At 39.6% G+C, this 12,245-nt stretch overlaps 1 protein-coding gene and 1 non-coding gene across 2 annotated transcripts; both read right to left on the bottom strand.

Moving 5' to 3' along the window:
* Positions 1 to 983: 983 nt before the first annotated feature.
* Positions 984 to 1,090, bottom strand: LOC141604450 (small nucleolar RNA R71). The gene has a single exon (XR_012526149.1). It is a non-coding gene; the product is annotated as a small nucleolar RNA R71 (small nucleolar RNA).
* Positions 1,091 to 11,301: 10,211 nt separating this feature from the next.
* On the bottom strand, positions 11,302 to 12,009 carry LOC141601704 (protein FAR1-RELATED SEQUENCE 5-like). Its single transcript, XM_074422001.1, has one exon. It carries the CDS (start codon positions 12,007 to 12,009, stop codon positions 11,302 to 11,304), a length of 708 nt encoding a protein of 235 aa, XP_074278102.1.
* Between the last annotated feature and the right edge of the window lie 236 nt (positions 12,010 to 12,245).

The following is a 12,245-nucleotide window of genomic DNA, read 5'->3' as shown; positions in this document are numbered from 1 at the left end:
CCCTGACACCCTAGTGCTTTTTATCAATTGTTTACAACCCTTTTAATTCATCTTGCTTGTTTATTTTCATTGCTATTTAGTTTAGTGACCTTCTACATCAACCCAATTGTGACACCTCTAAGACACCACTAGTTTCAATAGAAATCTCATCACAATTCCCGTCCCTTGGGATCCGACCTTTACTTGCCTCTTTACTAATTGTAGAGTTGTTTGTGAAGTTATAAATTGTGTTTTGGTCTAGGTGCTCCTAACGACAAGTTACCGAAAAGATTTAGTCCGACCAAAAAATGGCGCCGTTGCCGGGGACGGTGTTAACTTGATTTAGATTTTCTTATATTGTTGTAGTTGTGTCTTTCTTTGCCTTGGGGAAGTAAAACTCCTCAAGGTTTGTTCTAATTGTTTTCGAGTTGTTTGATATTTTGCATGTCTAGAAGGTCACAAGGTGATTTGTTACCTTTTGATCGTGAAATTGAAAGAACTTTGACAACCAATAGAAGACTTGCTAGGAGAAGGTGAGGAGAACCCAACACAAAATACCACACAAAATCAACCCTTTTGCAAGAGAAGGTGAGGAGAACCCAACACAAAATACCACACAAAATCAACCCACAATGCCTAAGTTTTCATCACATTCCGTACCCACCGAGGAGAACCTACCCAATGGTACTCCCACACCACAACATTTGACCGGAAATTTTATTGCCAAATCCGCCTTTATCCAAGTAGTCGAAAGGAGCCAATTTGGGGGGATGCCTAGTGAAGACCCTCATTCTCATATGGAAACCTTTTGTGACTATTGTGATGCGATTTCTCAAACCGGTGTAACTCAAAACCAAATTCGATGGGTCTTATTTCCTTTTTCTCTAATTGGCACCGCGAAACAATGGTTGAAGGGCCTTGATAAGGCCACTCTCGGAATTGATTCTTGGAAGAAGTTGGTTCTAGCTTTCTACAAAAAATTCTACCCACCGGAAAAGACTAACATGCTAAGAGCTCAAATTACGGGTTTTAAGCAAAGGGATGAAGAATCTTTGTATGAAGCTTGGGAGCGGTTCAAGGGAATTTGTCGCTCATGTCCTCACCATGGACTTAGCGAGTGGTTCTTGGTACAACAATTTTGGAACAGTCTATATGAAGATTCAAGGAACATTCTCAACATGGGATCACATGGAATGTTCACCGAAGTTGATGACAATCAAACTTGGAACAAAATTAAGGAAATGGCGGTCCATAACTCACAATATAGTAGACCTCGCAAGGCTACTAGAGGAGGAAAGCATGAAGGGGACTCTGTTACTCAATTGGGTGCTCAACTTAGTGCTCACATTGACACAATCAATTTGAAGTTTGAAAAAGCTATGGCTAGACTTGAAGAGGCCTCAAAATCACCAAAGCATCATGTTAATGCCATGACGGCATCTTCATCAATCCCAAGTGGGATATGTGAGAATTGTGGAACTTTGGGACATGACCAAAGTGAATGTAGGGGAACAAATGAACAAGTGAATGCTTTCCAAGCATACAAGAGTGGTACCCCTTATTCCAACTATTACAATGAAAACACCAAATTCCATCTAAATCTCTCATACAAAAGCCAAAATGTTCAAAACCCTCAAACAACATACACCCCACCTCCCATGAGAAACCAAAATCAAAGACCCTTTTATAACCAAAACCAAGGTTACCAAAATCAAAATCCATACAATCACCAAAATGACCAAGGTTTTGATGTTCAAAAAGCGGTCCTCCAAATGCAAAAGAATCAACAAGAATTTTTCACTCAAATGCAAAAAGATAGTCAAGCAAAGGTAACCACCATCAACAACATTCTAGCTCACACCAAGATGTTGGAAACCCAATTGACTCAACTAGCATCTTCAAGCTCACAAAGACAAAAGGGGCAATTACAACCTCAAAGTAATCCCCCAAGACATGAAACGGTTAGTGCCATTCACTTGAGAAGTGGTACAAGGTATGAAGCACCTAAGAAGTAAGTTGAGGATGAAGTTGTGGAAGCTGGTGATAAGGAAGAAATTGTGCAAAACTCCAAGGATGGAGAACCATCAAAAGAAGAAATTTCAAAGAAAAATGAAGACAAGGTCAAGGAGAAGGAGCCCATTGTGATTAGACTTCCTTTTCCAAGTCGTCAAGCCAAGCCCAAATTTGATGACCAACTTGGAAAGTTTATGGAAATTGTGAAGAATTTGGAAGTTTCAATTCCTTTCACGGAATTAATCAATCACGTGCCGGCCTATGCGAAATACATGAAAGACATCCTCACAAAGAAGAAGTCGATCCGGAAGCTTGAGACTATCGCCTTCACTAAGGTGAGTAGTGCAATACTTCAAGGGAGTTCACCTCCAAAACTAAAGGATCCGGGAAGCTTCTCAATACCGTGTACCATTGGCGACACCACGATCAACAAGGCCTTATGTGATCTAGGGGCTAGTGTGAGTGTTATGTCGTATTTGGTAAGTAAAAGGTTGGGGATGGGAGAGCTTAAATGCACCAATATCTCACTCCAAATGGCCGATAGATCGACAAAGACACCATTAGGGATATGGGAAGATGTTCCCGTACGAATTGGGAAGTTTTTCATCCCGGTGGACTTTGTCATTGTTGATATGGAAGAAGACTCCAACATTCCAATCATCCTAGGAAGACCTTTCTTACACACCGCGGGTGCGGTGATTGATGTAAAACATGGAGAGCCCCTCGTTTACATGAACCATGTTTTATATCGATCATTATAGTCAGAAGGATGATAGAAAGAAGTCGGAACTCCAATGGAAGAAGAAAATTGAAGATGCACCATTCAAAGAGCAAGTGAATTGTGACTAAGAGAGCTTGCAAAGCTCACCAAAGTCAAGCAATGAAGAAGATGGCCTTATTGGCCAAGGAAAGAAAATGGGAGAGTTGTCTCCATCAAATCAAGAGATTTTCAATGATCAACTTAATGAAGTTTGTGGTCTTTGGGACGACGAATTCGAAGGGATTTTCAATCCCTACATTGGTAATGCCATCGATCAAGACCGACAACAAGGGCCAAGGTCTATTGAAGACCTTTATCATGACAATGAACAAGCGTTTGATTACTTTTTCAAGGTGTTGAGCAACATCAACAACACCTTGAACATGCCCCCTTGACATCTCATCAAGAATGAGAGTTTGGTGGAGTCCTCCCTAAACCACCATTTGTAAATATTTCTAACTCCCTAACTCGCATTTCAATTCTTATATTGCATTTTTGTTATTTTTGGATTTTTATACTTTGATCAAGATAATTATCATGTTTGAGAGAAGTGAGGGAGGGACTAATAATTTCAATTGATGTGTAGTGCTTTAGCTTAGTGTGGGGATAGCAATTGCCTAGGCTATCCATGCCTTAGTAGTGCCCCCACAATGAAGAACACGAGACTTTGAAGAATGAAAACTGACAAGGGATATGCAAAGTACACGGATGGAACTGAATCCGGGTAAAAGGGGTCGAACCCGAGCGGTTTCAGGAGAATCCGCCCGTCTTCAGGCAATCCGGGCATATTGGGCAGAAGACGCCCGTCCTTCTGAGCTGAACTTTTGAAATTTTGTGACTGTCAACGAATCCGGGTGTCTTGCATTAGAATCTGCCCGTCTTCAAAAAGTCGCCCGTCTTCTTGGCTGAGGAAACAAGAAAAAGTCCTGTAAAGGAATCCGCCCGTCTTCACTGAAAGACGCCCGTCCCGCATTTTCAAATCCGCCCGTCTTTGTTCAAATCCGCCCGTCTTTAGGCGAGAATTTTGAAACCCGGAACAGGCAAAATCCGGGCGTCCCGAAGGAAAGCCGCCCGTCCCCCCCTGCATTTCAAATTTTTCGGGTTTATTATAAACCCCCTCCCACATTCATTTCTTCATTTCTTCATTCATAACACTACCCATAAACCCCATAACTCCAAAACCCTCATCCTCTCCATCACAAAAACAAGATTCCTCAACAACATTCACCAAAATCAAATCAAAACATCCTTTTAACAACAAATCAATCACTCCTCTCTCAACAAAAATCAAAACAAAGCATAAAATCTTCAAACCTTTGAGTCGATTTTTGAATTCATAAAGGCAAAGCCTTTCATCTTTAAATCGATTTGGGTGCACTAGAAATTGAAGATTTTTCACTCTTTTCTTGGTTTATTCATCAATGTCAAGGACAAAGGGAGCAACAAGAGCAACAAAGGAAAAGGCACCAAAGGCAAAGGCACTCTCATCAAGACAAAAGAGTCTTCAAGCAAAGAAAGCATTAGCTATGGTGGTAGCTAGCCCAAACTTGGAAATGCAACAAGAACAACCTCCCATGGAAGCAACAACATCTACTACTCCGGAAATTGCTCAACTTTCGAATTAACCGGAGGTAATTTTCATTTCCAAATCCCATAGGGACACTTTTGCCAAGTTTGCTAGTAAATCATTTCTTCCCACCAAGTTTATTTATGAAGATGCCTTAGATAAGTTGGGTGTCCTTGAGCAAACTAGAGCCTTCTTTAAAGCCATGGGGTTGGAGAAATTGTTTGAATCAAAGGAATTGACATACCCCTCCCTTACCTTAGAATTTTTGAGTTCTTTGAAAGTTAATAAGGTTGAGACTATGGAAAGCATCGAGTTTCGCCTAGCTAATGTTAGTAGGCCCATCTCCTTTGAGGAAATGGGTAAAGCTTTGGGTCTTAGTGATTCACCGAGTTATTTTAAGAATGTTGGCAAGTATGACCCCGACCCTCTTTGGGAGGCGATTTCCGGAAGGAAATTTGAGAACTTTCATGCTAGTCGCGCTCTATTAGTCCACCATCCGGGCATTAGAGTGTGGCACAAGGTCATAGGAAACACCATCATTGCAAGAAAAGACACCAACCATTTCACCAAACTCGATTTTGTCCTTCTTGAGTCGGCCTTGAACATTGGAAGGGAATTCACCAAGCCTTTCAACTCTCTAAGGCTTTTGGTGGATAGATGGCTAAATGTTGATTGTGGGAAGTAAGGCACTACCGTTATTGTGAATGGAGGTCTAGTCACTATTTTAACTAAATACTTCGATCCGAACTTCAACAAGGATAACAAGTATGTGGCCAAGAAGGGTGGTCATCTCATTGATATTGATACTATGATGAACAAGTACAAGTGGGTCTCTCATAACCCTCTTGACACCAAGTATGGATGGCTCCCTAGTGAGGCTAGATCTTTTACTTTGCCTTCGAAGATTTGTCGTTTGAGTGTCCACCGGACCAACTATCTACTTCCCCTTTCAAAAGAGGCCGAATACATTATCCGACAACAAAAGGGTGAACTTGAAATGCCCTCCTCTTCCATTGTCACACCACCCTATCCTTTCGAGTACCAAGAGTTCAAGCCCGAAGGTGTTGAAGCAAGAAATGATTATTTGACTCTTCTTATGCAAGAGATGCACAAGCAAGCCTTCGAGGACCGGAAAGATGCTTACTTAGCCCAATATCCACCCCTCCTTCACTTAGCTAGGCAAGGACTACTTGACCCTTCATGTCCTTTGCCTAGTTGGGCGGATAGGGAAGTCTTCTTTCCGAGTGCATCTAGGGTTGTTCCGGGTGATAATGAGGTTATCGGTGATGAAGAGGTTGATGATAACATTGATGAAGAAGCTAGTGAAGATGGAGAAGAGGATGATGAGCAAGGTGAACAAGAAAGTGAAGAAGAAAGTGGTGATGAGTCCATTTCTAGTGAGGAAGATGATGATAGAGATGATATGATGGAAGATTAGCAAGCTTTGGAGGCTCCTACCCTCTTGAGGTTTGTCTATTTCTCTCTTTATTTATTTATTTATCTTGATCATTGTTGGAGTAGTCCTAGCACCATAGAGGACTAACACCTCGGCCCCATTGAGGTGTTCTCATTTTATTGTTCCCATCTTTTGAAAATCCAAAATGATAAATTTAGATTCATGCATTGCATCATGTGTGCATGAACTACACCCAACCTTAGGATATTAGCAATAATGTCTAACTCGGTTTGGGAAAGTACATGCATACACAACGGGAGGTAATCTAAATTATCCTCTCTGTCACAAACAAAAACCATGCATCATGTAGTGTAGATTAGTGTAGCTTGCATTTAGTATAGAATTCATGCATCATGTTTGCATAATTTCCCATCATTTTGGCCATTGAGGACAATGCCCATATTAGTGTGGGGATGGGGAATTCTAACTTAACTTTTATTCAAAAATCCAAAAAAATTGAAAAATTTCGAAAAATATTAAAAATTTGAAATTTGAAAAACCAAAAACAAGTTCTTTTCCTTTGTAGTGTAGTCATGTATATATTATTGTATATATTGCGTTTGTTCTATCCTTGTTCATATTCATTGACTACGCCACATCCGAGACATGAGGATCATGAAGACCGCATGGTATGATCTTTCCAATCTCCTTTTTCCTCTTTATGTTAATGACTATGTGGCTTTATTTTGATTGATGCGGTATAAAAATGTGAACTTAGGACTTGCATTTAGTTTATATGTCATATTAGTTGGTAGAATCACTTGCATTAGGATGTATATATTAGTTGCATCATGGCATATAGTTGCTTTAGATGAAATATTTTGAAAAGTGCCTAATTGAAAACTTTGACAAGAGCAACTAAGCCATTACAAATACTTTTTCAACTTAAGACTTTGCCTACTAGAATGGTTGTAAAACACCCTAGACTGTGTCATACTAGTGTCTTTCGACCCATGACCCAAAGGCTAGTCAAGGGTTTGCATGTGAGTCACCTATTCCAACCATGTGATGCGATGTGGACTTGGTTAACTTGTCTAGGTGACCTTGATTGACCTTGTGGTAAGGCAACCCAAAAATACCTTCTATCAATAAGTTTGAAGTGCTCATTTCAAAGATTTTGTATGTGGAAACGTTTAATGCCAAGGAAACCTCAAATGTTATGAAATGTTGAAATATTGAGAAATTTAGTTGTTTTGATGGAGGCGTACCACTTCAATGTGCTTTGGAGAGGGATCCATTGAATTGGGCCCCCACACGGTTGTGAATTCAACCGCCCAGAGACAGAGTGACTATTACCCCAAAAAGCTATTGTCTAGAGGTTAACCGGTTGCCTAATAAGCGATTGGCCAAAGCAAAGGACATTAGCACGGAAGAGACAAACCCCATCTCTAATTTTTGAAATGTGAAAATTGAATCAGGTCAATTTTTGAATACTAGTCATATCCACCCTTTGTTTATAACGATTTGAGCATTCCATTCCCAAAAAGCCTTTTTGTCAAGCCACTTTGTCGAGCTTGGGACGATCCATGACCTTTACTTTTGTAGAGAATTCGAGACTTGTCATGTCATATGCTACTAGCATCATAGGGATCATCATTCCACACCATCCGATCGCTCTTGACGAAAGCATTTGGAAATTGAGGACGAAAGTAGTCTAGTTTAACACCATTTGGAGGTGATTTAGTGCCATCCTCTTAGCCTTAGTGATTTGTTGAACTAGTATTTGTGACGGATTATATGCTCTTAAATTTGTTCTCTTTTAGTTGCCTCCGCTACTTGATGAGGAAGTGGCTATTCCTTTTGTAGATGCATCCACTATTTGATTTTGTGTGCTTAATGTTTGGATGTGTCGCCATTTTGGCAAGACCCACCTTGCCTTGCAAGAAGGCATCCTACCTCATGGTTGTCTTGTTGTGAGTTGAAGGGGCGGAGTGAGACCCGCTAATTGTCTCATATCAGCTATGTTATTAGGTTAGTTTAAATAATGGTCCTAGTCTTCGTCACCTCTTTACTCGGGACGAGCAAAGGTTCGGTTTGGGGATATTTGATGCGCATATTTAGCCCCCGAATTAGCCTTGTTCCCATGCTTTTTAGTGCATATTTGGGTCATTTATTGTCTTTAGTTCTTTGTTTTGCATATTCTTTGAGGTTTTGTGTCCTTGGTAGGAAAGGAGTGCAAACCTTGCATTTTCATGGCAAAATGAGACTAAATTGATTGATTTCAATGACCAAGCATCAACGAGAGACAAGATTAGAATGCATTTGTACATATTATAGTAGTTGGGCAATGACGCGAAAGGATCCTTGCATCCCCGAGGAAATCCCCAAGGATTTTATGAAGGAAAGGAAGAAAAGAATAAAGAAATGAAGCTGTCCAGCAATCCGTGCGGATTGACTGGAAGACGCCCATCCTCAACCTCTACATTCCGGCCGTCTTCTCCCAAAGACGCCCGAGCAGCAAGCCCAGAAGACGCCCGGATTCCCTTGAAGACGCCCGGGCAGAGACTGCTGAATCCGGCCGTCCCGTGCCTAAGACGCACGGATTCCAAGACAGCAAGATTTCGTTTCTTCAAGCTTCAATGAAAGATGCCCATCCTTCGAAAAATACTGGCGTTTCCCTGCTCAAATCTCAAAAGTGTAATTACTAGTTTAGCCCTTAGTTAACCCTAATGCATCCACCTAATTTCCACTATAAATACCCCATTAGTCTAATTAGAACAGCATGTTCTTCTTACCAATTCTTAGAGTAGTTAATATCAATCAAATCTCTCTTTGGTTTTATAATCAACAATTAATCAAGTTTTAATACAAGTTTTATTTCCTTAATCTCTCTTTTGTTCATCCTTTATTTTGGGTAATTGAAGATTATTTGGGTTATTATTGGGAGATTGACAACCTCTCAATCAAGCATCAAGTACTTCTTTTATCTTTGCTTTATTATTGGAATCATTAGTAGGTATAATTCTCTTAATCCCTTTTTAATTATTGTTAATTACTTTCATTTATTCATCATGTTTTACTTTGTTGGTATGATTGACAACCTTGCTAGCATGATCAACATGATAATGAGTGAGTAGTCACCTAGCTAGGGTTAATGGGTGATTAGGGGAAACCAACATGGGGAATGATTCATGCTTAAATTAATATGCTTTCATGGTTTATTTACTTGCTTGTTTTGATCTCAACTCATGCACATGTTATGTTTGATGAAATGCGAGCCTATGAATCCTTACATTTTTTACCCATCACCTATCTTTTCAATGAGACTTGTAAGACATAAACCAACTCGAGTCTCATTAGACCATGCATGTTGTTGAGTAGGGAAGATTAAGTCGACTTGTAGGTGTTGTACAATCTAATCGATTCAGCTCCGGGACCCAAACTTTCCTAGGATTGTAAGATATAACCCAACTCAATCCATCACAACATAATTGCTTGCTTATAATTTGAGAACATGTTTGTATGATCAATTCCCATGATTCCCCTATGACCTCATGACACCCTAGTGCTTTTTATCAATTGTTTACAACCCTTTTAATTCATCTTGCTTGTTTATTTTCATTGCTATTTAGTTTAGTGACCTTCTACATCAACCCAACTGTGACACCCCTAAGACACCACTAGTTTCAATAGAAATCTCATCTCAATTCCCGTCCCTTGGGATCCGACCTTTACTTGCCTCTTTACTAATTGTGGAGTTGTTTGTGAAGTTATAAATTGTGTTTTGGTCTAGGTGCTCGTAACGACAAGTTACCGAAAAGATTTAGTCCGACCACTCATCCTTAAAAGGGTTTTTGTATCCATCCATAAGTTCCATGGCTTTCAGAACTGGTGTCCAATTGTCAGAGATTGGAGGATAAAGTTCAGCGTAAGACTTCTGCAAAGCATTCACACCAGCGATGAATTAATTGTCCATGTCGGCTTCTATGTAGTTCCTATTTTTCTTTTCCTTTAACTGTCTACGCATACATTCATTGTGAATTTCAGCAACCTTCAATTGTGCTCTAACGTTTGCGAGCTCTGTTATTAAGACCTCTTCACGGTTTTCTGCTGCCTCTACATTTGTTCATGTCTCGATCAACTCTATTAAAAGTGACTCTATTTTCTGTTTTGCTTCATCAATTTCCTCCCATGTTGGAGACCTTTAGTTATCGTCAGTTACGTCACTCATTCTGCACCATGGGAAGTATGAACCTTTTTGCATTATAAAAAGATGTTCAAAATATTTCAACCAAAAGCAAAGCAGAGCATAAAAAAGAAAATTACCTTTCTGCGGTATCGAATATAGTGTAACCAAAGAAAAATAAAAATAAAAACATAAGAAATTACCTTTTGCAAAGGAGATAAAGAGGTTTTTTGGAATGAAATTTTCAGTCTCTGTTTTTTTTTTCCAATGGAAGTATTTATAGGTGGTTGTGAGATACAAACATTTTTTTTCTAATTAGATTAGATTAGGTAACTGTTGTGAAAACTGAAAAGCCTTTAATTAATAATATTAATCTGTTATTCAACTATTATTGTACTGTTAAATGGAGTTTTATTTATGATTGGTTTGTGGAAGACAATCAGATAAGATTTAAAAAAAAAAAGCAAATTAACTAGTAATAATTCTCATATAATGTAGGTCTCACTTTATTATCTAGTACTCCCTCCGGCTTGCTGTTTTCTTCTCATTTCATTATAATACTCCTCACATATAATAGAGAAACGGGAAGAAAAATAAAAGCCAGAGGGAGTAACATTTTAGGATAAAATATAATTCAAACAATGACAAATAGTAAAAGTCTTTGATGTTTAGGCGAGGTCTTCATCATAGCCCTTGTCTTTTGCGTAACACCAGAATAATAGAGGAATAACAGCATAATAACAGGATAACATTAGAATAATAAAAGAATAATAGTGCAGATTCATACCTCTTCAGTTTCCGATTCTTCTTCATCATCGTCATCAGAAGGGGGACTTTCAGCAAAAGGAAGATTACAAGTTCTACGTTGTGGTTTACCCACTTCTTGCAGTTACCGCATCTTCGCTTCCTCTTTTATGGCTTGCTCTTGGCCTTTTCTTTCAACGACCTCAATCTTTTGCCACTTCCCTTATTCTTGGCCTTGTTTGGCGGTCGAAGGTCAATATCATTTGAAGCTGTGATGCCAAGAAGATCCTCGATTTCCTGGCTTTTAGTTTTGGGTTCAATTGGTCCTGTGATGTTCTCCCTGAACTGTTTCAGGGTTTTCTGCAGTTGCTTCATCTGTTTAACCGTAGCATGAGTGTCCATCACCCCGACAGTTGCATAAATCTCAGACCAAGCCTTTGACATCTCAGCTTTCTTGATGTCAGCTTCGTCAATCTCTTCTATGACCTTTCAGTTTCATCTTGGACAATTGGTCTGTAGGATTTCTTTGTCCATCGAGCAAGGACATAAGGCTCAGGTATCTTGTATACCTGCCTACCATTCCACACCCACAGTATATGTCGACAGACAATGCCACGCCTCTCAAACAGCTTACATGCACATTTGCTCTCTTTAGTTTAGATGTTAAATTCCACTCGGAAGTTTCTGTGCTTCAGTCCATCACGAACATCATGGTACTCCACTATCCCTATTGTTGTCAAACCCCTGACCCCCATGCTGCATATCGCATGTTTGACTTCCTGCTGAAAGTCTGTAAAGATAGGATGTGTGTACACAAGTGACGCATGTATCTCTACCTTCATTGGTCCTACTTTCTCGAGCATACTATCCTCGTTGGCAGTGTCCATCCGCCTTTGTGAATGCATTTGTTGTTCTATTGCAGAATTGTACCTCATCCAGAACTCAACAAGGGTTCCAAAGTGGCTTTCAAACCATTTGAAATAGTTGTTTGAACTTTCAGATCTCTGGGTTATCCTCAGCAAACAACCTAGAAGCAGATCGCGAAAGTAAGCCGGTATCCACTTTTGTCTGATTGAGAATACGTACTTCAACCAGCGGTTGTTTTGCATACCATGTGCTTCAATAACGGTTTGCCAGTTTTGTTCAAATTTTTCTGGTTCTAAGTCAACATCCCAAACAACAGCATTTATGTCTGTCATAAATTCCGTGTCATTGCATATTGCTCTTCCGACCTTCTCAGGCACTTTCTGCATGATATGCCACATGCAGTACTTGTGCACATAATTCTTCAAAATGTTTGGACATGCCTTTTTAATTCCAGGGCATTGGTCGGTTATTATACACTGAGGTTGCTGCTGCCCCATTGCTTCCAGAAATTTCGAAAAAATCCATTCAAATGATTCCTAACTCTCAAATTCAAGTAATCCAGCGGCAAAAGTGATTGTTTTCTTGTTGTGGTCTACTCCCATGAAGGGAGTAAATACCATGAAATATTTGTTTGTCCCATAAGTAGGGTCAAACGAGATCGTATCTCCATATATTTTGTAGTTGTTTATGCCTTCCTTATCAGCCCAAATAACCTTTGTCAAACATTTGTTCT

Source organism: Silene latifolia, chromosome 9 (genome assembly GCF_048544455.1).
Source record: "Silene latifolia isolate original U9 population chromosome 9, ASM4854445v1, whole genome shotgun sequence".
Taxonomy (NCBI): Eukaryota; Viridiplantae; Streptophyta; class Magnoliopsida; order Caryophyllales; family Caryophyllaceae; genus Silene; species Silene latifolia.
The sequence above is the reverse complement of the archived record's forward strand: the minus strand, read 5'-3'. Positions and strand labels throughout refer to the sequence as shown.

Excerpts from the sequence above, each read along its gene's own strand:
- LOC141601704 (XM_074422001.1), bottom strand. The coding sequence starts at position 12,009 with ATGGGGCAGCAGCAACCTCAGTGTATAATAACCGACCAATGCCCTGGA.